Source organism: Macaca mulatta, chromosome 4, assembly GCF_049350105.2.
Source record: "Macaca mulatta isolate MMU2019108-1 chromosome 4, T2T-MMU8v2.0, whole genome shotgun sequence".
In the NCBI taxonomy this organism is placed as follows: Eukaryota; Metazoa; Chordata; class Mammalia; order Primates; family Cercopithecidae; genus Macaca; species Macaca mulatta.
Window position 1 is genome coordinate 123772212 of NC_133409.1, and position 25974 is coordinate 123798185.

Sequence of the window (25974 nt, forward strand, 5' to 3'; positions counted from 1 at the left end):
GAATACAGCAAATATGTCACTTTCCTCATGAATAATCAGCCTATATTTCATCCTGTGAACATTAAATACCATCAACTAAAACTTAAGAGGGCATATATGGTTATTTCATGTTTCAGAATATTTCAAGAAGATGAAATCTCTCCAGCGCCGCAACTTTTACGAATATTAAAAAGAGAAGCTTTGCACCTATACGTTTATTGAGTGGACAAATACCAATTATTAATAGTTATTGAGCACCTGATGTGTACTAGACCCTTAAAACAGCCCTATCACAGGTTATCTCATTAATACTTCAAGTCGACATCACTGTTGCCCATATTTAAAGATCAGGAAACTGGGAGTTGGTAAGATTAAATGATTTGTCCAAAATGACACTCAGCAGTTCTCAATTTTAATTTCAATACTTTTTTGGATTCTGTATATCATTTTTAGAAAAAGTACTGATTGTATTCCAAGTGGATCACAGAATGGAGACTTCACTATTCTCTATCATGAGACTATGGTCTTCTCTTGTCTCACAGTGAGTTGGCTGTGAGTGGGAGATTTACATCTTTGACTTTCTCAAAACAAACCAATCAGAAAAATAACTGCAGGAAGTTATACTGTTTTCTATCTACCTACCAATATACCTATATGTCTATTTATGTTTAATGTATTTATTGTACTCATTAATTTTGGAAGACAAAAAGTTATGTTACATTTATACAGAAACATGACTGCCCTGTAGCACAATGCTTTCCGTGTAATGTTATTCATTGAATGCATTGAATAAGTAAATAATACAGTAATAACATTTCAAAAATATTTAAAAATTATTTATTCAATCTTAACAGAATTTCAAAGATACTTTAGAAATGTAGTAATAAAACCCATGATCTTTGCTTTGTTAGTCTGTGAGAGCCAGTGATATTTGAGCACAGAGAGACGTATTTTGATTGAAACATATACATGCAAAAAAATGTATTTTATTTAATATTTTTTAGTACACAAAATGATCAATTTTTCAATTTTTGAGTAAAAATTGTTGAGATATTTCTACTTCTTTGAAATATATTTTAATTATTCCAATACTTAGAATGTATAAAATAAAAGTTATCTAGGGAGTTTGAAGGGTTGATGTGGTTTATTTTCATACCAATGTGAATGTAAGGATATTGAATTCTCAGCAAAGCAAATGATCACACATGTGAGCACTAAATTCTAATGTCAGAGAGATTAACTTGTATGTTTTAATTCTCTTGCAGTCCTCAGATTAAAGGCCAATTTCTAAATGGAAAACATCTTGAATGAAAATTTAACTGTCTAAAATATGTACACAGAATGCAGGCTAAATAAGCTATATTTTTTTATATTTAAATATCTTGTCCATTCCAATGATATTGGCACCTGTGATTTTATTATCAAAAGAGATTAAGAATTTTTAACTCTATAGGAATTAATGCATAATAGTAGTTACAAATAGAATATATTATCTTTCCCATGGCTTTCCATTATGACTGGATGTATCATGCTTGTTTGTTATACCTATCTATTTTTATGACTCAGAGCATTTCATTTCTAAACCCTTGAAATTAATGGCAGCCTGATAAATAGTATATATCTTCACTTCCTCCTACTTATGGTATTAGTATTAATACTAACTTATAGTATTGATAGTGTTAATCATGACTGGATTCGGAGACTACCACTCACTTATTTAATTTAGTTATCAAAATTAAAACTTGCTTGAATGTGGTTGCTTTCAAATAAATTTATGTTTTCCCAAATCACTGTAATTTTGCATTTAACTAAAATAATTGACTTTTAACGTTTGAATGAAAAATGTATATTTTTAACCTTAACAGTATTAGAGCCAATATTTTTAAACAGTCATGCCACTTTGATGTTAATGTTACAACTGCTATTTTTATATTGGAAATTTCTTTATAGAACTTACAGAGTTTGTGGTCAAGGAAGGTTTAAGAATGGACCTGATGGCAAAGATGAAGGAGATAGAGAGTCAAGTGAGTTCACAATACAACTTTGGGAAAGACTGCACTTAGGGTGGACATGGAGTAGAATCCTTGATCCCCCACCTCATCTCCTGCAGCTCTCTCTTGCTTCCTCTGCCCTGACACTCTGGCTTTCTTGCCATTCCTTGAATATCCTAAATACACCCCTACCTCAGTGCCTTTATGTTTTCTATTCTTTTTTCCTAGAATGCTCTTCCTCTGAAAACTTAATGTTCCCCCTTCCAGATTTAGTCTTTTCTCCTTAGCACTTATAACTGTTTTTTGTTTTGTTGTTTTGTTTTCTTGTTTGTTTGTTTTTTTGTTTTGTTTTGTTTTGGTTTTACTTGTATAGTATTTTACTTGTGAACTCCATGAGGGCAAATATCTTTGCCTATTTTGTTCACTGCTATATATCCTAACACTTTGAATAGTGTCTGGCACATAATAGGTTATAAATAAATTTTGTCACATAAACTGAGATAAAAGTAGGTTGAAAACATTCACAATATTATTCTGTTCATGCATACCTTGCAACATTTATATATTTTATTCCAACATATCTAGGTGGTATGTTAATATATCTTTCCACTTTATATTCCCAGAATAGTACTGGTACTCCAAATACTTGTTGAATTATGTAATGATTTTTATGTGATCACAATTGTCTAGGTAAACAGAAGGCAAAGACTTTGGTCCTCAATCCCAAGAGAAGTAGTAAAAGAGAACTATCTCAAATTTCCATACCTTAAACCCAAGCTTCATTACCTGGCATAGTTTCTAGGCTTCTTATCTAAATCTCCCAGCCCATGTCTTATCCTCTCCAGGTGAATAGCATCTTTTCCTTATCACTTAGGAGCTATCTAATAGCCAAATCTACTTTTCTGGATACAAACTTCTCAAAACCTTTAGGTTCTCCCACACATTTCTTGAATATAGTCAGATAGTTGCCTCTTATTGAAGTTAAGTCATAGAAGAGTCAAGGAAAGTGGTAAAGGAAATTCTGTAGCTTGTTCCAAATAGAACTGAATGCTAAGGTGATTGATCAGTGGCATAAGATAGCATGAGGGTCCCGAAATAGAACGGGTAGTGAAAGGGAGAGTACACAGGGAGGGCTGGGTGGTGATCAACGGTGATGAAATGAGTTGTTGGATGGTGATTGCAGGTTAGAAGGTAGCTGTTTAGAGTTGGAATGAATATAAAGCACAGAAGTTCCAATACTTCAGTTTATTCATTTGGCCAATATTCCATTTACTATGTGTCAGGCACTGAGTTGCCCCCTGGGAATACAATGATGATGGAAATAGCCCTGAGCTCATGAAAATCACATTTTAGTAGGGAAGACAGATAAGCAAATAATTGCACATTGCACATATAAAGTTGGATTTTCAACAATACCATGCTATTTGTGGGAGGTATATAGCATTACAGGGTTATTGGGTATCTGAGAAAGCTTCCCAGAGGAGGAAAACATTGAAAGGGGATGTTGAGAAGCGTGTGTGCTTGGGACAAGCTCTTGTTCTTGATGGTAGCTGAGATTTTTCTGAGAAGGAAGAGCAGGACAGGTAAATGTAGAGGGGAGCTCACAGCTCATCTAATATTCCTAATCTCAATCAGCTCAAGATCATACTATAAATAGATACCCATTTTTTGTCTAGTATTGTGCAAATACAGATGAGAGTGACTATTTTGGATGTGTATAATGGACTGGATGAATTGCAAAGTTGGATTAGTTTAGGACAAGTAACTTAATTAGCTAAAAACAAATTTTCTTTTCTGGTCTTGGGCTAATACTATTACTCAAAAATTGTGGCAATTAAATAAGAAAGGTTGTATAAAGCTCTTAGCACTGTTTGGTGTGTACCAAGTGCCAGGGAAGTATTAAAGATATATTTTTATGGTTATTATTTTTTCTTGGAGGGGAGAAGAAGTAGAAGAATGTTAAAGAGACAGATTACTTAATTTGTTGTTTAAGGCCCTCTCTTACTTTAAAATTCTTGACTCTAGAAATCGGATGGTAGAGGGGTAGGGGGTAGAAAAGATTTAAATCAATTAGGAATTAGCATATAATGGATGTAGGCTCTGTCTTTCACTGCAGATGTTATTAAAATTTTGGCAAAAAGAGAATTAAGCAAATCCTGCTTCTTAATAACCTATGCATTTGAGTTTGGGCCTCCAAAATATCAGATTTTACAAACCTTTCAAAATGCTTTTGAGTTGATGATTGAAGTTAGCCCAGAATTATCCTGCAAAGTTGTAAAAAAAATACATTAAGCAGTTTTAATGGTGGATCCTAAATGTAGCATCTAATGACCTGAGATATTATAACTTGTGTTCACAGATCATTTATCTTAATATGTCGATTTTCGCACGTTTTATTTTAATAAAAAAGCCCAAGTTCATGGATACAAAGGAAATATAGGTGTAAAAACACAAAGCAGAGATCAATTGTGAAAATTATTCATACTACAATGATTTGCTTATACATTTATTTACACAATAAATATTTGTAGAGCATCTACTATGTGTTGAATAATGTGCCAGGTGTTGATGATACAGCATCAAAAAAGAAAGACACTGCCCGCAGAGTGACCTGTTTAAGCCAAAATATAATCATGCTTCCCTCTTAAATCCTTCATTGTCTTCAATGGATCTTAATATAAAATCCAAGCTGCTTACCATGTTAAGACAAGGTCCTTCAAGATTTGGTCCCTGTATATGTCTCGAGATTGAATATTGAACCCCTCTCTCCCTAATACTGACACGCGGTCACTCCAGAGAAGTAGCTGCTAATGGCATACTTTTTCTTCCCTCTGGGACTTGGCTGGTGCTGACCTGCTACCATAAGTCTTCTTCATTCCATCTTACTCAGGAAATTTCTACTTATTTTTAGGGTTTCCATATATGATGAACAACAGCAACGACTAAAAGAATGAATGAGGCACTCTTTAACACTTGTTTAATGGCTTTTCTATTAGACCAATTTCCATGAAGCCCTTTTCAGCCCCGTTTATTTGATGTTTAGTGTTTTACAAAATAGACTGAATGTATCTATATGTAGCTACTAGCCATTTGTTTTTGTTTTATGGTCATTATACTATTACTTTGTATGGTTAGGGATGATGAAAATGAAAGAATGTGTTGGGATATGTGAAGGTGGGAGAAACACATGCAGCTAGTTTCTATGGGAAGGTAGGACTTTCTCTAGAAGGAATAGACAAATGAAAATCATCTTTAAAACCTACCTGCAAGTAGGTTTTCCAACATAAGCATTCCATAGGTATAGGTTTCCCACCATAGGCATGAAGGTGAACTGTTGGTTAACTTCACTTTCAGTACTGGGAATAAGATATTTTCTCCTCCAAGGGAAGATTCAGTATACTAATCATAATTAGCAGATAATACAACAGTACTGAGATCTGGATGGAAGTTGTGGAGTCTTAAGCTATTTTGTGAGGGGTTTCCCATTCCTTCAATCTAGCAGTGTTTAGTGAATACCTTGAATGACATTAAGAGGGGGTTGTGGTTGGTGGTGAGAGTTGATATATCTACATGTGTGTTATACTCATTCATCTACACAGTAGCTTCAATGTTTTGTAAATAGCCTTTCATGGAGCTTTAGGAAGCTTAATAGAAGAATTTGATAGAAACATAAGTAGATATAAAAATAAAGGCACTATCAATTTGCAATTTGAGGATGGGGACCTGGCTGAAAATTTATCTTTGCTTGACTAATATCTCTATCAATACAGTATAATTGCACAATATAATAAGGTTTCAGTGTAAATGCTGATGAGAACAAAATTTAAGAATACCCCCTTAAATGCTAAAAATAGTTAGATAGTTATATATCCTTCACATGTGATTTTCATGTTGTTGTTTCATAATATTTTTAACATAGGTTAATTGGCTTGATTATAGTATCCATTTCACCTTGTGTATCAAAAGGTTGTGTTTATACCATAAATATGTGCAATAAAATAATAAAATGAATTTTTAAAATATGTGACATTGACTAGCAAAAGTCAGCTCTATACTTCTTTTCATTATTTCAGAAGGCTGCTATTTTTATTACATTTGTTTCATTTATCATGTTCTTTAATCATGTTGAAATAGGAATAAATGTAGACAAATGAATTCTATATAAATACAACCTGGTTATTTTTTAATTCACTATTACTCTATATTCTAGAAATATAGTGATTAAGGTTTCTAAACACACTGTTACAATTATGGAGTTGTTAATTAAAATTATGGCAATTATCAGTGATTTGGAACTTAATTACTTTGGTGGTTATAGCAGATATAATTTTTCTAGGAACTGGCACATACTTGAAATCAAGATATATCATGTTAGCTGCATTGATTCAAAATATATCTAATAATTAGTAAAATTCTCCACACCATTTTGGCTTTTTGACTTCTAGACCTTAGACACTAAAAATAATGAAATAAATTAGTATGTAAATAAGTGGAGTAAATGAGGCAGGAGTCAATAGCAGATTAATATGTTACTTTTAATTTGAATTTTATTTTTATCAAAAAAGAAATGAGTTGTTTTTGTTTTACTGTTCCAATTGCTGTCAATATAAGTGGACATCCCTTCTGAAGCATACACAAAATTCTATAAAGAAATTTCCTTCAAAATGCTCTAAGATTATTCATGTCCAAATACAATGATCTCTAACTTCAGTCTTTAAAATTCAATCATTTATTCATTCATTCAGCAAATGTTACTGAATGTCTGTTAGTCTTCAAGGGATTCTGTTAATTGCCAACTGTATGATTTTGGGATATGGACTAAGCTTCCATAATAAGGAGGTCTCACAATGCAGTGGTTCAAACAGTAGAAAAGTTTATCTCTCCTACATAATAGGCTAGGGCAAGTAGGTGGGCTCTGCTCCATGGCATCATTCACAGATCCAGGCTAGTGAGAAGCCATCATTAACATGAGTCCAAAATGACTCTAGCCATTGCCATTTCCAGCCAGTTACATGAAAACTGAAAGGAAATAGAGGATAAGCAAGTCATAAAAAATTAGTAACATCACTCTGCACGTAGACACTCAAAGGTAAACGAGACTAGAAAATGTAGTTTTGAGCTGATCAGTATATCTTATGGAATAAAGGACGAATTGGTTATAGAGGGGAAAAATGAGAAGTCTTCTATAGCCCAATGCTGTAGTCATCCACATGTGAGTGAATATCTTTCTTTCTATGAAAAAAAAGTACCTACTTTCTTCCCAACAAAGAATATCTAAGTTTCATTCCAATTATTGCAACCAGTCCAAAATCCAGGACCTCTGGAAAATATGCAGATCTCGACATTAAGTATTGATGTAGTTCTTTACAATTTGGCAACCTGAAAATGATAAATTATCTTTCTTATTCTCAACCTTCTTCCCCATACAAAACACTCAATATTAAGTGGTCAAAGGGGAACAGAATAACTGCAATGGAAGCTATCATGAGAAAAACAGAAGAAAACACATAAGACTCAGTGGGCAATAGCAGTTGCAAAATCCTGCCAAGAGATAAAGACACCTAGAAACAGCAGTGAAATGTTTTGTTTTGTTTTTTGATAAGGGCATCTGGCAACTTCAGTTCTCCTTTCTGGGAGTCAAGTCAGATATCCTGGAAGGATTTTCTTTATCCCAGTGGATAAATGAACTTATCCATGGCCGTATCTTAATCCCGTAGAGTATGCCCTCCTTGGGAACTTTACAATTTTTGCTGCATGCTTTCTTCTGGTGTATGTTTAGAAGCCTAAGGATTGTTCTAGGGATCATATATGGTAGCAAAGTCCAATGGGAAGATGTGAGGACATCTTTGAGCAACATATATTATCTCTTGCTATTGAAATAGAGAAGCAACTAACTTCACTGTACCCTGTTAAGCCTCGAAGTTTTGAACCTTCTATCAATTTAAATTATAGAACTAACACATAAATCAGAAAAAGATAGCCTCTCTTAGTAAAGTTCTATTTACTTTTATATCATCTTATAAAATGACCATTCTTATTTGAACTCTTATAATTTGTAAACCTTTCTTAAAAGTAGCAAGGATCACCAATAGTTGGGCTTTGTTCAACATTTTTCTCTAGCAATGTGTATCCAGGTTCATAGCCTGCTTTCCAAGTTGTCACTGGTAATGGTATAACAACAGCCATCAGTTTCCCACCCTAAAGTATTTTTTCTTTGCACCCTCCACCCTCCTACTAAGCTAATACTCTATAGTTTCAGATTTAAATGGTAATTCCACATTTCTACATACTTATTTCTATGTTCATCCACTCTATTGTAACAGAGGCTCAAAATTCAGTGACTCAAATAATATTTTTAAAATGTATTTTTCTCTTAACAATCCCCGAGGCAAGCAGTAGTGTAAAGTAAGACTGCTCCATGTGATTTTTTAGAGGCAGAGGTACCTCCCGTGTTGCAACTCATGACTTCTTAAAGCATTGTCTTTATTTGCATTGTAGATACTGGATCATCACTTTGAATGCCTTCTACCAACTGAGAAGGTAAAGGTGCACAAGCCCAGGATGAGGAGATTATTCTTAAATGAGAAAGGATGTTGATTTCCACTCCCATCTCTGCACACATCCCATGTGTCCTAACTTAGTCATGAGGGCACATCTAGCTGAAAGGGTGTATTCACTATTAGTGCAGCCATTTGTCCAAGTAAACATTTATCTGTGGAAGAAATGAGAAGTTCTATTTTAATAATCTAAGGTATAGACTGTGGCAGAGTCCATTTTGATTATTATACATCATTTTCCATTATCTTTCATTATTTTACAAATATCTTGTATGTTCTGTTCTCCCTTGTTTAGAGTTCTGAAAGTTCAAATTCCCTCTTGCTGTGTATGTATCACTTATGATAGACAATAACTGTGCTTCCTTATATTCTCTCCCACTGCTGTTCTTTTTCTGTCTCTTATCTTAACAATTAAAATAAAAAGTGAGAAACATATTAATGCCACGCAATGCTGTTAAAGTGCTACTGGTCTTCGCACAGCACACTTTGGGGAACATGATCAGGGGCTTACTCACAGAAAATATGTTGATGATGACAAGGAAGGAGAAGCTTCCCTCAATGCCAGCATTTTCCTCTATGTTGCTATAAGTGGGACTGCTGGTTGTTAAATTATTTTCTTATGAAGTTCACCTCTTAATCGTTTAAAGAATCAATTTAACAACTCTCAGGAATTTGCTATATCTCTATGAGGACTCTGAGTTGGGTTGCATCATTTCTATCATGTCAAGTATGTGAAAGAAGAGATACGCCTCCAGATTCCAGCCAATGCCATTAGCCTTCTACAATCTCCAGTCATTAGAAGGATGTAGAGAACACATTACCGTAATTTTTTAGACAGTTTGAATGTAAACATGTTGGGCAGTGAGGGCTGAGCTAGGCAATCATTTTTTCGGCTTCTTTACACTTATATTGAAGTTCATGCATTATAAGTTGCTTCCAAGGAAGATAAGGATGACCAAAGTTTTCTCTGCCCCTCTTTTTATATCTGATATATAGACTTTTCTTTTCTTTTTTTCTTCTCTTTCTTTACTATCAATAAAATCAAAAGTACTTAAAATAATGAGACCTATGGAATTGCTTTGCAGGATAATAATAACCACATTCAGAGAACATCTAATTTTAGGCCCTTCTGTCGTTCCTTCCATCCTAACCCTTTGACATCTATCCCCTACCCTCAGCCCTTATACAATTTGGTTTTTGATATTCAGCCATTGTCTCGATACACTTTTATATACTTAAAATGAATTACTAACCTTGACATAACTTATAAATTAAGATTTATATAGGGGGGCAATGATGGATATCTAACTTTAAACCAAGAAGTGTATTTGAAGGAAAATATAATGTATCATGAATATTTATAGATCCCTCAGTGAGATTAAAAATATATGAATTATCCCAATAATTAAATTAAATTAATTTTCACTTTTGCATGTTATTCTTTTTAAATCGTGACATGGTTTTATTAGGCTACTCAATTAAATGGTGTCTGGGCTTCCTATGAGCAATTTATTCTATTGTCCTATAAATATTCATTGAGCAGCTGTTATGTGCCAAACATTGTTCTAGAAAATCTGCTTGGAACACCGAGAGGAAATGAATAAATGAGAGACCAATTTTCTATACCAAGAAGTTTATATTCTAGAAGTGGGGAATAGCCAATAAATAAATTAGCAAATGGGTGTTTGTGTGTTTGTTTGTATAATATATATGGTGGTGATCAATGAATGCTAAAGTGAGCAAAGCAATGTAGGTGTGGGTGGGCCCTGGTCTAAATATATTGATCAGGGAAACCTCTCATAAGTGACATTTGAGTGAGCTCTGAAAGAATGAGAAAAGGGACAACTGGACATTTAGAAAAGGCATGTTTCGGGTAGGAGAAACAGCGAATGAAAAAGTCCTGACACAGTAATGTGTTTGTAGTGTTCAGAGAACATCTAGGAGCCCATGTCCCCTGAGTAAGGTGGGTGAACAAGGAGAAAGTGTTAGAGCATGAGGTCTGAGAAATTCTGGGGGGGGGGGCGGCAAACGGTGTAGGCAAAATAAGAAGTTTTTATTTTTCTCCTAAAGAATACGGGAAGCTATTTATGAATTTTTTAGTAGAGAGCTAATATGATCTAACTTATTTCTATAAAAATGACTTTGACTACTACGTAGATAATAGCAACAGAGCAATCATTGCATAGAAACCACTTAGAAGGATAGCATTCTCATTTAAATGAGAGATAGTAATAACTTTAACTCAGTGATAGCTCTGGATATGTTTAGACATGTTCAGATTCCGGATATATTTTGCAATTCGAAGTGAATTTGCTACTAGATAGAACATTAGGAACTAGATGAGACTGCCTAGGGAGTAAGTATGAATAGAAAAGAGAAACATTCAACTGAGCCCTAGTGGTCTCCAAGAATAAGTGATTGGGAAAATGAGAAGGTAACCATAGGGAAGAATGAAGAAATGAAGTGCACTTGAAGACCCATGAAAGAGGAGATCTCAGAAGCAAGTGTGAAGTGTTTGCAGAATCATGAAATAATCAACCGTGTTAAATGGTGCTAAAGTAAAATGTACACTAAGTCTTGGCCATTGAATGTGAATATGTTAAGATCTTGTCAAGAGCTGTTTCAGTGGAGCAGTGGAATGGCAGCCTGATTGAGCGTCTTCAAATGCCTATGGAGAAGAGTCAGTGAAAAGAGTGAGTAGAGTCACTTCTTTTCAAGAAATTGGATAATTGCTAAAAGGAGTTATGTAGATGAGGGAGAGCTTTTTATGGATAAGAAACACATAAGCTTTGAAATGCTAGTAGGCATCATGCCTTAAAGGGGGAAGTGGATGCAGCAGGAAACAGTGAGGACAATTGTAAAGGGGTAACAGAGTGGGTCGGAGAGAGAGTGTCCTTTGAGTAAGAAATGGAGGAAGAACACCGTTGACAGTTATTGAAATGTGGAAGCATCTAGTAAAATGTCGAGTGAAACAAAATAGCTTATTTATTTGGGGAGTGCACAGACATGATGTGAAAGGGATAGAGGGGAGTATAAATATAGTTTAGTGTTTCAATGTGAAAAAAATGATGCATATTTCTTAAGATAACAGCATTAAAAGCCATACATGATTGACCAGATTGTCATCTTAGAGAGCACTTTTTCTTGGAAATAGGCCTTTTATAACTCTCTTCTTGACAGATTTTGAAGTGTTATACTTGTGTTTTAGGGGAAATTTGATTTATCAAATTGGAGGATAGAGATAAAGAAATACTGAGGTGGCATTACAAAACATCATAGCACTCCTTGTCAATAACCTGTGTTTTTCTTACTGAAGATTTATTTAGGATTGTGTTTTATGCCTTAAAGTTCCTGGAATATTACCTCAGCACACATTTTGCCTTCAAATTCCATATGAGTTTCTGGGTTGATTTTCCCGGTTACAGTAACATTGATTGCTGTCTAAATTTGTTGCAGTGTGCCTGAATACTATGACTACGGTCATGGAGTAAGTGAGGATGCCTATGACAGCTACGGTAAGACCTTTTCTTTACTAAAACTGTGAAATCGGAACATCCATCAGTCACTGACAACTCGAAAATTATTTCCATCTTTCTCCCCCTAGTTTTTCCAGAAGTTTAGACTAAATTGATTTATGTAATTCCAGAGTGAGATTTGACTTACACAGCTAGTACCAGAAAATTAGACAGATCAATTTTAATCAAATTTTTAAAAGCAATTAATCACAATCATAAATCATTTTCAACAGCAACAGTGATCATTCTGAATAGTGTCTTGTATGTTTAACTGTGTTCATTGTCTACTCATTGATTTGGCAACAATATTGTGTCTTTTCTGCTGTCAAAAGATCATCAGAGTAATACACATTTAAAATATTTACAAACTTTAAGGGCAGAAATTGTTATTATAAAATAACTCTCAGGTTATTTTTCTAGCATGCATAGCCAAATAAGGCTTGGCTCATAAAAATTGATAGTCAATAAGGATGTCAGTCTATAAAATTAATTTATTTAAAAAATATATTCCTTAATTAAAATACCACTTAAAATTAATCATAATTATACTCAGTTAAGATCTGTTGAATTCCTATGACATATCAATACAGTACATCATTTTTGAGACGTACTTTGTGATTCTTTAAAATACACACGTACCCGGGCACGGTGGCTCACGCCTGCAATCACAGCACTTTGGGAGGCCGAGGCAGGTGGATCACAAGATCAGGAGAGCAAGACCATCTTGGCCAACATGGTGAAACCTCATCTCTACTAAAAATACAAAACAAATTAGCTGGGCGTTGTGGTGCATGCCTCTCATCCCAGCTACTCGGGAGACTGAGACAGGAAAATAGCTTGAACCAGTGAGTCGGAGGTTGCAGTGAGCCGAGATTGTGCCACCGCACTCCAGCCTGGCAACAGAGCGTGACTCAGTCTCAATAAATAAATAAATAAATAAATAAATAAATAAATAAATGGCATCACTAGCTGCCCACCTTAAAAAATGACACTCATATAAATATTTATAGTCTTGAATTTTTATTAAAATAATAGCAAGGCTGCTTGGCATTGGTGCATGACTATAGTCCTAGCTACTCCAGAGACTGAGGCAGGAGGATTGCTTCAGCCCAAAAGTTTGAAGCTATAATTGTGCAATAATCATGCCTGCAAATAGCCACTGCACTCCAATCTAGGCAACAGAGTGAGACCCTGTCTCTAACAAAAATAAATAAATTAAATAATACCATGTTCACTTTATTCCTCTCTATGGGGAAAAATAAAGGAGACAATGTTTGTTGCTGTGTTTGGGGCTTCATATGATGCTGGGAAAGGCAAGTCCTGATGTCGAGAGGAAAGGAGGAAGAATATCTTCCTTAAAACCAGTCATAAACTAACACAAGGCCAAGCCCAGAAATAAGAGGAGAAAAATAAGCCACCACCACCAACCAATCATGGGATGATTAGTTACAGATATTTTGTATTTATTTCTTTAAAATAAATTGAAATACTATGACTACAGTCATGGAGTAAGTGAGGAGATAAAGTATCTTTATCCCAATTTTTATGAGGAAACTGAACAACAAAGGTGAAGTCAATATGAGAGTATGGCTGTGAGGCTCAGCTTCTGTTCTTATATTCTCATCAGTGGTTGAAATACTATTAATTGCTGCTACCATACATGAAGTACCTATTATGGCTCTGTACTAAGCATTTTATAATGAGGATTAGCAATTGCAGAAGTAATCCTTATAGACATTATACATCTATCTATTTGTATACTCTAATCCCCATTAGAATCCTCTAGAGAAGGATGAGAAACAGATAAGGCTTTGGGATGCATACTCATATTGTCATCTGCATTTTTCAGGTGAGAAACTAAGACTCAGAGCATTAAGTACCTTGCCTCAGTTCAACAATTTGCCAGTGACAGAACAAGAATGCGAATTCAAGTGTGTCTGATTATTTGGGGGTTTGTCTGTTTGTTGATTTTGTCAGGAGGCGGGAGCAGGGTTCAGTAGACTTGGTAAAAAGAACAGGATGTGGTACTTTAAACCTGAGTTTGTTTAAAGGAAAGTCGTTCAGCTTCCTTCCTAAATCCTAAATCTTCCTTCCTAAGTTTGGAGTTCTCAAAATGCTATCACTTGCTATTTCACTATTTTAAGGGGAAGGAGATCTTTTATACTATTATTCAGGAAAAAAAGTAAATAATCCAAAATGAGCACCAGGCTCACTCCCAAATCCAAGTTTCTCTAACACTAATCAAATTAACCTAATCTTTTGCTGTTATATAGCTAGAACTCTTTTCCAAAACAAATTAACACAATTTCAGAAAGTATTTCACAGAAATCTATGTGATGAACAAGTCTGCACAGTTCTGACTCTGTTGGAAAAGCTGCCATAGGAAGTACAGCTTTAGTTTTGTTCCTTATATAATTTCCACTCATTGGAAGGAAGGGGTCAAAGGCATCAGATGGTATTTAATAAAAACACTAGCATCCAAATCCTAGGCTGTCTCCAAAGCCACAGCAGGGGACCAGCCAGGCTGAGGTGTAAGATTGCCTAGCATTTTAGAGCTTCCACATCTGCCCCTGCAGCACTCTTGGAGTTCAACACAGCAATACTTATATTTCTATTGTTCCAAGCACATTCTTGATCATATAGGAATCAGGCCATATACCGTGTACGATTGGTTACTCAGGATGATCAATGAGTAAGACACAAACTGGCCCTTTCTTTAATTCATTGAAAATTTGCATATAGATATTGCTCGTCTCTGAGAATATGATGATATACAAGGTGGACATTGTCCCTCCTTGGTTTCTGATATTTAATGTTGAGAAACTTACACCTACAGATAAAAAACTGCACCAGATTTTAAACCATTTTATGTAATAATTTTATACAAGTTGAGAGAACATTACTCATTTAACAGATATTTATTTAATGGCTAACACATGTAAGCCATTGATCTCAATCTTGGAGATATTGTAGTGAACAATCTCTTGAAACTTACATTCTGATGAGAAGACATGTTCTTATTTGTAAGTAGTCGTTTCTGGAAAAATCGAACTTTCACTTGCAAAATACAATCATTTTTTACACTTGATACATCAATTTGAGGAAAATCATGCTCATGAGCTTTACAGAACTACATGCACTGAGATCAATGGAAAGGATAAATTTGATGATATCTGGTGATAAGAGATTAGATTTCTATTTCTGAATTATTTACATTTTGAAATGTCAATACTATGTAATGCTATTGGAAAACGTGTGTAAATACAAACTTGCTTCTCAAGCCTGTTAATGGAGATGCAAGGGCTATGGTCTGGAGGGCCAGGGCTCACCTCTATAATCCCAAGTCTTATATTGTACTTTCTTTGTAGTCTGGTTCTCCTGCTGTAGCAAAGTCTAGAAAGAAGTGATCCATTTTACTTTAGGATAACTAACTATCCATAAACACTAAATTTCATTCTGGGCCAAATTACCACTTACCAACCAGAAATTTTCTGCACATAGAAAGTAGTCAATAAATTCTTCATAATAAAGTAATAGGGAAAACGTAGAAAGGGATTTGATTGTCTGAACATAATAAGGAAGATATTAATTAGGCAGCAATTTTTACCTAATAATGTGTATTTACCTATTTTACTAACTAAATTTCATTTCTCTGTTTGCATAACCAAAAAATAAAGTACTTGCTGTAGATCTGTATGGTCCTGAGATTTGAATTCTGAGAATCTTCTTGTAATAATTGTAATAATACAGGCAATAGAGCAAGGACAAAGTAAGAGGACAAGGAATAGTAAGAGCTCAACACTATAACCTTGCAGCCCAATTAAATTAATATGCATTATGTGCATTCAGATTGTGGCATCAGGTATTTTGTAGTATGATATTAGGTATTAGGTAGTTGGTGATAAGTTGCTTATAATAAAACATCCAAATAGGCAGATGATAAAATGTAAATACAGATGATGAGCAGTGATTTGAGGACCCACACAAGTCAAATATTGATTGATTGTTTTTATTAACTGTTCATACTTTATATATTAACTATTATCTATTTATAGCTTATCTCTAATCAATAGTACACAGTCTTTTAAATCAATAATGGCTATACCAAAATGTAAATCTCATATCTCCAGCTATTCATTTACTTCCGATCTGAATCAGTAACTCCTCTCTGTTACATTGTGGTTGTATCATGGGTACTGATACTAAATTCCAGTGGAATGTCTGCATTTTTACAAAACTAGTAGCCTCAATGTTTAGTTTCCTGGCAACCCCCTAGACTTGGAGAGTTATGTGAGGAGTCTCAGAGTCGGCTGCCCCAGGCACCTTCCTTTCCAGCTCACATTGGCAGGAAGAACTGTGAGGTCAAGTGAAGGCACTGGGAGGGGAAGAAGGAATGCTCTCCCGAATGACAGGGTTCTGCATTCCAAAGACTCAGAGATGGAGCTTCTCATTTAGAAATGATGTGAAATAAGCCCACAGAAATAAAAATTCAGTCCTTCAGTGGGACACTTCATTCTGAATCTTCATACATTATGTTTTGTGTATGAAAACTGAAATTGTATTTGTCTCTTTGGGGCCTATATTTTGTCACTGAAATAATAAATATGTTGACTTTCAGAAAATAATGTATTATTTTAGGTCTTATCACAGTTAAATTATTCAGGATATTTCCAGATAATTTAATATTAAGTATTAAACTATCTTGCTCATAATGTAAATATAACATTTAAATATTAAAATCATGAATTAATTTTATTAAAATATAGTTATCTTGTTCATTATAAATATTAATGTTTAATGCATTGGTATTTATTAAATATTTAATTGATTTTAAATTGGTTACTATTAACATTTAGATATTACATTTCTGATAACTTGAATTTGTTTTTGGAGCATGAATATTTGACTTACAGGAATTCCAAATCAGTTTCTGCATTTTAAAAATATTTCTTAATTTATCAGAATCACTATGATTGTTTCAGATGAGTCAGAATGGCTAATAATTCATTAAGGCTGCATTTTAAATACAGTGCCTACATTAGCTTGGCTAAGCAATGCTTCACATAAGAAATACCCTCTAAGTTCTGAGACTGATAGCTAAGAAGGGACACCAATATTCTTCTCTCTGAGAAAAGAGCTATTTATTAAAATGTATTTAATGTATGAACTGAAGAGCTAATTATGCATCCATTCTTTAGTGGCGTTTTAGATGACAGCTGTGTGGAAGCAAGGAGGATAATATTAATACACTATCTTGAAATGAATGAAAGCAAAAAGAAATTTCGTGCCATATTCTAGGGCATTTGAGTGCCTCACTTCAAGTCAATTGTGGAACACAAATGTATTCATTTTGTGTTGAGGAGCTGGAATGATTATTTTCCCAGTGTGAAAATAAGCCCTGCATTGATTAATCTGTGAAAACAGCAAAGGAAAATGAAACTAACTGGCAGTTGTGCCAGCCATTTAATTCAAGAACAAAGACTGTCTGGTTTTAATAGTAAATAGAATATAAATTTTGGAAAATTGACTTAGAAATGGAAATGAGATTTCTTAATATTGGCAATAATTTATCAGTCATTTAAAAATAATATATGCAAATAATTTATTTTTTCTGAGATGTATTAAAGTTATTACATAATAGGTTCTGGGGAAAAATATCACTGTGCTTTACTTTTCATATAGATTTTTAAACTTTATTTGTAATTAAAAGGAAGAAGGCCTAGTGAAATAATGCTTCTAAAGTATTTTAAAATTCATTTGTGAAATTAATTTTAAAATTAGCTTTCCCTTTTTGCTATTTCAGTGGTTACCATTAGATTGATATCTAATCCAATTAGCCTTGGTAATAAATGCAGAGCATGTTGCCTAGGCAGGAAACAATGAAAAAGAGCAGTGCACCACTACGTCACTGCTTGTATTGCTTATTTTAGGTTCAAAGTATTTACAGTTTCAATTTTGTTTTGAATAATGCACTCCTTAATCCAACAGTTTTAGGTGAGACAAAAACCTGCTTTTGAGTGTTTCAGAGATTATTAACCGTGATTACACATTTTAGGATCACCTGTTGAACTTTGAAAAAAATACCAACTTTCAGTTTCCACCCCAGACTGGATCTATCACAACCTTTGGAGATGAGAACTAGCCATCAGAATTATTTAAAAGCTTCATGGTGGGTGGTTCTACTGTAAGCTAAGGTTGAGAATAAGTTTTAGATAGCCACATGCATGGGGGCACATTAGAAGGATCCTATGATCTTAATTTGTAATATCCATTTTTTGATAACTGTCTTTATAATTTCTCTCACAGTAATAAGACCAAATTATACTTGAAGCCATTTTTTCCCCCACATCAGTATCTGCTTCTCATGACTACTGAAAAGATGAATGGCCAAACTATGCCAGTCATTTGCATTCTTGAAAGTGATACACAACTTATATGCAGGCTCCTTTTATAACACTGGGTATTTTGTAATCAAACATTGTGTTAGAGAACCTGATATTTTAAGTTCACTTTATGAAAACTGTAAATTTAAGTAGTAATAAACATAAGTAACTACCTTTTTGAACAATTGTGTGTTGAACAGTTAAATCTCAACCTTGACTTTTTAAAAAAATTTACCCAACAGATAGAGTCAACAAAAAATTACAGTCCACATGCATTTAACAACGCTCTTGTTGAGAAAATAAAACAAGCCATAGGAAAGGTGTTTTTATTTTTTTTAATCACTTGCTTTTCTGCTGAGTTAATGGCACAATCATTTTGGCTAAGATGGATGGGAGAGTTGAGTGACTTGTCAAACTCTTGGGATGAACAGATCATGTACAAGAAAGTATATTCCAGATGATATAGATTTATATGTAGAATATAGGAAAAATGAATTGTTTATAAAACACAAAGTACAGAATACAAAATATAAACCTGGGGAAAAAATTTTGCCCACATGGAAGTATGTCAGCGAAGAATAAAAATATATCCTGGGACATGCCACCTTAGAAAATCTTTATAGAATTTCCAGAATTTGAGGAGATTTTTTAGGTTTATTAAAAGAGAGCATGGATAAGAGAAAAAAAAGACTAAATACGTTGGTCTAAAATAAATGTGCTACACTTGATTTATCAAACACCATAATTTATTGAACGATGGCATATTTGCTAAGTATTTTGGAATAGAATATTGTTAAATGTGCTGAACTAAAACAGAATAGCCATTTTAAAAACACCATCACCACCCCCAAGGAGTTTGAATTACAGGGATTCTTCCCAACATTGTACCCATATATGTACCTATGTATATCTGTATATATACATGTATATATGACTTACAATCGGTGTCTTCTTGTATTGAACAAATGTCTTAACCGTACTGGTACCTTATCAAACCTTTAGTTCAGTGGGTAACCAGATATGCCAGAAAATAAATGAACAAAGACAACAACTAAAAGAGTTAGATCAGTCTCTCTGAAGCTTGCGATTGTCCAGGAAGACCCCAGGAGAAGCTCCCTCATGCTCGGGGGAGTGCAGCAGCCCATAATAGACAGATAACTCAAGGGGATTTTGGCATCCAGAAGTTCTGGCACAGATAGGTTCAATAATGGGCCAAGAGCTAAGATTTAGGCTTCTGAGAAGACTGAAGAGAGCAAGCAAAGAGACAAAGGGGATGCCCATAGATAGGCCAAACTTTGCAAACTAAGGGCACAGTTTTCCACAAAATTTCCACGAAATTCTACCTCATACATCACTCACAAGTTTTGGGGACTCCAGGCTACTCTCACTTCTGACCAGCTGTCTACAAATTCAGGGGTTCCCACTGTTTTCTCAAGTTTAATAATTTTTCAGAACAACTCAAAGGACCAAGGAAAGTGCTATACTTACAATTAAAGTTTTATCAGAGCAAAAGGGTACAAATCAAAACCAGTCAAAGAGAGAGACACATAAGGCAAGAGGAAAGTCTGAGAGGATCCCAAACATGAAGGTTCTGACAGCTGCTGGGGCACATTACCCTCCTGGCACGTCACTATGTAATAAAATATAAAAGTATTGCTAACCAGGGAAGCTCACAGGAGTCTCAGTGTCCAGACATTTTATTATGGTTTCATTGTATAGACATGATGGATTAAATCATATCAATATCCAGCCTTCTCCACTCCTCAGGTTGGGCTGCTATCACATAGGCCAAAGCCCCAACTCTCTAATATTATGGTTAGTCTTCCTGGCATGACCATTGCCATCTTGAATCATCTTCTTAGTATAAACTATAAGGTGTAGTTGAAGGGGCTCACCATGAATAATAAAGACCTCCAATCACTAGGGAAATTTTAGGATTTAGAGCTTACCTCCCTGTAACCAGGGACAAACACTAAGATCTTTCACGAGTGGTGGGAGCCATTTAACAACCTAGAAAAGCAGGGAAAGGCACACTGTGGCATAAGCACAGGCACTTAAGAGTAGGTCATGCAGAAATATTAACATTTGTAGAGCTGAAAACCTGATTTTTTCTAATTGCTGTAACTTTGGCTCATTTCTGTTCTTAGGTAGAGAAATGAAGAATGTAGGGAGAGTGAGACTATCAAGCAACTACAAATTTAATCTCTGTCTGTGAAGCTCTGTCACCAAGCCTACCTTCTTTACTGAGTTAAAGGGAGTACTGGAATTCTTTGAGAAGAGAATTATACCATATTACTTTATATCACTACGTTTATTCTCCCTTCTATTATTCTTCATATTATAAACTCCTTATGTGCATTTCAAAAAGTCTCTAGCTGAATTCCAATCTTTTGAATGATTCAGGATTTTATTTGATAATAATGAAAGTGTGTTTTAGACTTTAGTCAGATAACCTTCTACATTGTGTCCAATTATCATTCTCCATTTTTTCTGTACCTTCCATTTTGAAAATCCTTTCTCTAGCTAGCTTCTTTGTCTCCTTTTTATTTAAATGAGTTCTTAACTCCATAGCAATAAAATAGGCACATACTTATTTAAAAATATTAAGAACCACTGGCCTGTATTATTCTACAGCTGCAGGATACTATACAGCAGAGCCAAGAATAAAATGTTTAAATTTTAATGACATATATAATTTTCAATTATTAATGGATGATAATTAGAAATAAAATGGTACAGATTGAGTCAACTTTTTAAATACAATAATGTGTAGGATAGGGACTAGAACTGAATAGGCAATTTGAAAACACCACCACTACCACCAAGGAGTTGGAATTATGGGGATTCTTTCTAATATTGCAAATCACAGTGGCCTCGCCTGGGAAAACAGAAGCTGGTAAAAATTATGCATTACATGCAAAACTACCTGGAATATTGTTCTTGGCGCAACCTGAAGTTTGTCAGGAATTTTTTTAACCTTCCTTGAGTTCACAATTAGAATATAGCAGTAATTCAAACCAACTAAGCTTAGGCACAGAAGATAAAATTGTGAAACCAGTTTATAATATGAAAATTAGGTATATACATGAAGTAAATTGGAGATATTAAGCACAATAATATAAAAATGCAGAAAAGTTTAAAAAATGGTTTTAAGATTGTAGAAAGGAATCTTTCAACAAGAAAGAGGCAGAACAATAACGCAAATGCAGATCAGCTGTAAGACTCTGGGAATTACCATTCAAAAGTGAAGGAATCCATCTGAGGGAAGCCTATGGGTCTGAAAGGAAGAGGCAAAATATTTAAATATAACTAATTTATTCAGTAAATAATTACTGAGTGCCTGCCATGTGCATGGTAAGATTTTAGGGTTGAGAATGGAGTTCATAGAAAGGCTAAGTCCTTTGTTACTCTAAATGGATTATCCCAAGTGATACATTTTTTCTAACAGAGGACATCTAATTAAAAATCTGAAAGAGTGATAAAAGCTGTAAATGCTTCCCAGAAGCTGATTGAATTTTCTGAGAGGATAAATAATGTGAACTCAAAGTTAGCAACCCTTCTTGTTGGAACATAATGCACCATGTTCATCTGTGAAAAGAGATGCTGGTCACCCATATTTCTCCCTCTTCTGTTACCCTCTGCATCTTAAAATAATGAACTATATAATTACAAATAGTGGGAATACACGTTGTAGAGTTGAAATGGTTGGGCCACTCAGTTCCAAATTTCCATTAATATTTTAAAATGCTCAGAGCACTGCAAAGAACTCCGCATTCCACTTCGGATTTGCACCTTCACAAATTCAGTTGAAGCGACCCACATTCTTGCTAACAAAATTATAACTACAGTTTCATTCATTTGGCTAATTAATTGTTGTTGGAGTCAACACTAATTGTTGTATAATTCAAAGAAAGTAAAATAAATTAAGTCTTGTTTTCTAGGGGGAAAAAAAGAGGAAAAGGAGAAAGCGTTGGTGGATAGATGGTGAGACAGTTAGAGACAAAAATTCTGTATCTTCCCAACAACTAAACTTTCTGAGCCATAGTTTCCTCATCTTTAAAAAAAGGTAGTGTCAACAGCTACCTTGTAGGAAAAGTGTGATATTTGCTAATAATATACACAAAATACTTAGCGCTGTGATAGGCCCTTCAAAGTTGTGATAATAGTGTTTTTTAAATATGATAGGTGTTTAAACATTAAGTAAATAAAATGGATGCTATCGTAATAGTGAGTTGCAACAATAGCAAAACATCTAAACTAACATATTCTTTGGGACTAAATAGCCTCAAAACAACCCATGAATATTGTATTTGAAAGGTGCTTTCAAATAGAATAATACTCCTTAGAAACATCAGAAACTTAGCTGAGATGAACAAACTGAGTGGCTCAAAGCCAGGGTGAATTTTAATCAACCATGTCATGATGCCATTATATGATTTGCAAAGCAAAAACACTAGCGGTTTGTAATGATAGAGACTAACTTAAGTTTCCTAATTTAGTTGTGATTTTTGCATATTGATTTACAGTGTACCAAAAATAAATAGCATGAACTTCCTTCTTTTTGCTGTGGGTTTAACAAGCTTTTTTAAAGATTCTTTTCCATATTTCAGAGATACAGACAAATAACTATCTAAGACAGCAAAATAAGAGTATCATGACTGCACTCAGTAAGCTCCATGATCTCCTTTATCCTTTCTGAACTGATCTCTAAAATTAATTTCCTCTTAGATGGTGTTTTAAAACTACTTCCTGAAACATAAACATTAAAAGTTTGCTTTCCAGATACTTAAATAATGCCAGCTTTTCCTGAATTGGCCCCTCGTTCCTATGCTTCATGTTTTTCCCAACTACCTCAGTGTCTCTGGAACTATCAGAGAACGTAGTTTTGCAACTTTAAAAATCATCCAGATTTTTCTTTCCCACTGTGAATGCTCCCCAAGGTACCTGGTCCCACTGCAGAAATAAGGACACATTGACAAATGCATAGCACTTAATAGGCCTCATTTCGCACAGTATTTGAGATACAGAAACGTTTGAAGTCACCGTAATATTGAATGCACAAGAGTTACCTAGGTAATTTACACTCTTCTATCAAAGTCAAATGTTCCTCAATGATGTTGACTACCATGAAATAGGGATGGACTCTAGGCAGTCTGTAAAACCTGATTCGCTGGGTAAAATAGCAGCCTAAGTTAATAAAAAACAGAACTTTTGAAAGAAATATTGACATATACTGTATACATGCAACATGACAACCTAATTGCTAACAATGCCTTTTTGAAAAGTTCTGTTTTACTTATTTTGCATAATTGGTCTGAAACCCCTTTTTTATTTAGTAGCACCATTCATTTATATACAGCTTACAAATATTCTTATTTGTTCTTATTCAGTGTCTACCACTGTAGACGATATTTCCTCTCATAGATCTTAGAGTCCAGTTTAGAAGCAAGGCCAGATAATACAAAATAATTAACACAGGAAAGTCTTTAAAGAAAGTGAATTCTCTTAGATAAGTTCAGCAGCACCCGTGTTCTTACTGAGTATATTTGCTCAGAAAATCCCTTCTTTGAGATGATTAAATGTTAGAGTTCAATACAAGTTCAGCTGAATGATGAAAGTTAGACCTCCTTTCCCTGTGCTTTCCCCAGCATTTTCTTAAAACATCAATTAAAATTGTGTTATAATCTATGAAATTTCATGTTAGTTTTTTCCTGTGTCTTTTACGGGCCCCTTCAACTGTCCTTATATGCAGGGCATAGTTTAGTAACTAGCATATCGGAGATCTTCAATAAATGAAAAATGTATTTAGTGATGCTTTATTATTCGTATAATAAATATAAATTTATCTCATATTTCTTATAATATATGATACTTTAAAGCCTGAATTGGAAGCCAAGAAAGGGTGGCAATTGGATCAAGTCACTTAACTTCTGTTTCTCATGTCTTGATTTGCTATTTTCATATTCACAGTTATGTAACCCATTCCATAATTTTAATTTGGCAGATAGTTATTTTGTACCTTTTTTGAGGAGAAATTTGTTATTAGATTAATTCATAGCCTAGCCGGTGCTTCTCATGTGACAGTGATCCTGATATTGACAGAATCTTACTTCTTTTATCATTTCCCTAAAGGATAAATAAATTTCATTGGATGCAGTGAATTTTTTTTTTAATTTTAATCATTATTTTATTTATTTATTTTACTATACTTTATGTTCTAGGGTACATGTGCACAACGTGCAGGTTTGTTACTATCACAGTGAGTTTTTTAAATGACATCTTAGAACACGCCATGGGACTAGAAAAAAACAGGATTCTAAAATTCGTAGGAAGGCTTAAAATATTTAGAATCTTCTTGTCTACTAAGAGACCCAAGAGGACAGATAAATTCTAAGTTCATTGGTGGGTCTTTATAACTTCAGATTTCAGAGAAACTCCATCATGAGGAACCCAGTCATGATTTGTCTCTCCCTATGTTTGGGCCTCTTCCATGCTCAAGATTCCATGGGACTCAGGTTAGAATCCCTTCTATCTGTGGTACTGGCAGTAAAGAAATCCAGAGGCCTAAATATCGCTGGTGAACAATGAGGGGCTTGGCCGACCATATAAAGTTCAATGACACACTATATGGTGGCACTGGAAAAACGTTCTTTGGGACTCTCCAATCACAATCCAAAGAACGTATTTTCACTAAGAAAAAGTGGCATGCATTATCATGTGGCAATTGTAAATCTGTAACTATATATAAACATTCTGATATTAGGAAAGATAAAGATGGACACAAATAAAAATAATACTTTTCCTGATCTCTCTTTGCTATTGTTACCAAGAACATGTAAACAATGGAAGCAAGGTCTGAATTCAGTGAAATAAGTCCTTAATTTCCTCTGCTAATGGTATGGAATCTTGGACAATTAGAAACTTACTTTCGCTTGGGTAGGAAATCACTTTGGCTGGCGATTTACTTTTCCAGTTACAAGTATCATGAACTAACAATAATTTCCATTTTCCTACCCTTGAGCAAGGAGGAAAGAACATAGTATTAATTCACATAGAAGAACAGCATTATGAAAGAGCACATTTTTGTGCCATGAAATATGTTTTTCTACTTTTTTGTAATGAGATCCCACTACGATTACTTCATTGAATTCAATAGTGAAATATTTTTGATACTTAGATAACTAACCCTTTTGAGTAAGAAGTCTGATTTTTAACTCTATAACAAATACATAAGATTTCTAATTAAAGAGTTTTAAAAATAAATGTTAAACTTCTTTAGCTCAACTGTTTCTGTTTTTTGAATTATCACTGGGACTTTCTGCATAGTTCCTTTCTTCATTCATCCACCCTTTCTTTCATGTAAACTTTTACTGCTTCAGCCCTAACAAGGCATTGCATTTCTCCCAGGCACTGGGGAAGCAACAGTGGATAGCGACAGTCCCTATTCTAATGTTGGCTAACATTTAAGACATGAATAGTTTTAGCTCATCAATTAACTGCCCTAGAGACTTAGAAAAAGTCAACTGAAGCCAAGTTGATGAGTAGTTAT

General features: G+C 34.3%; 1 protein-coding gene across 1 annotated transcript in view; it reads left to right on the forward strand.

The window, feature by feature from the left end:
- The window catches only part of KHDRBS2 (KH RNA binding domain containing, signal transduction associated 2), a 583766-nt gene that overhangs the window by 554441 nt on the left and 3351 nt on the right, over positions 1-25974 (forward strand). The window contains exon 8 of the mRNA XM_015136629.3: positions 11984-12042. Coding sequence (XP_014992115.1) covers positions 11984-12042 — 59 coding nt within the window. The remainder of the gene's footprint in view (positions 1-11983; positions 12043-25974) is intronic.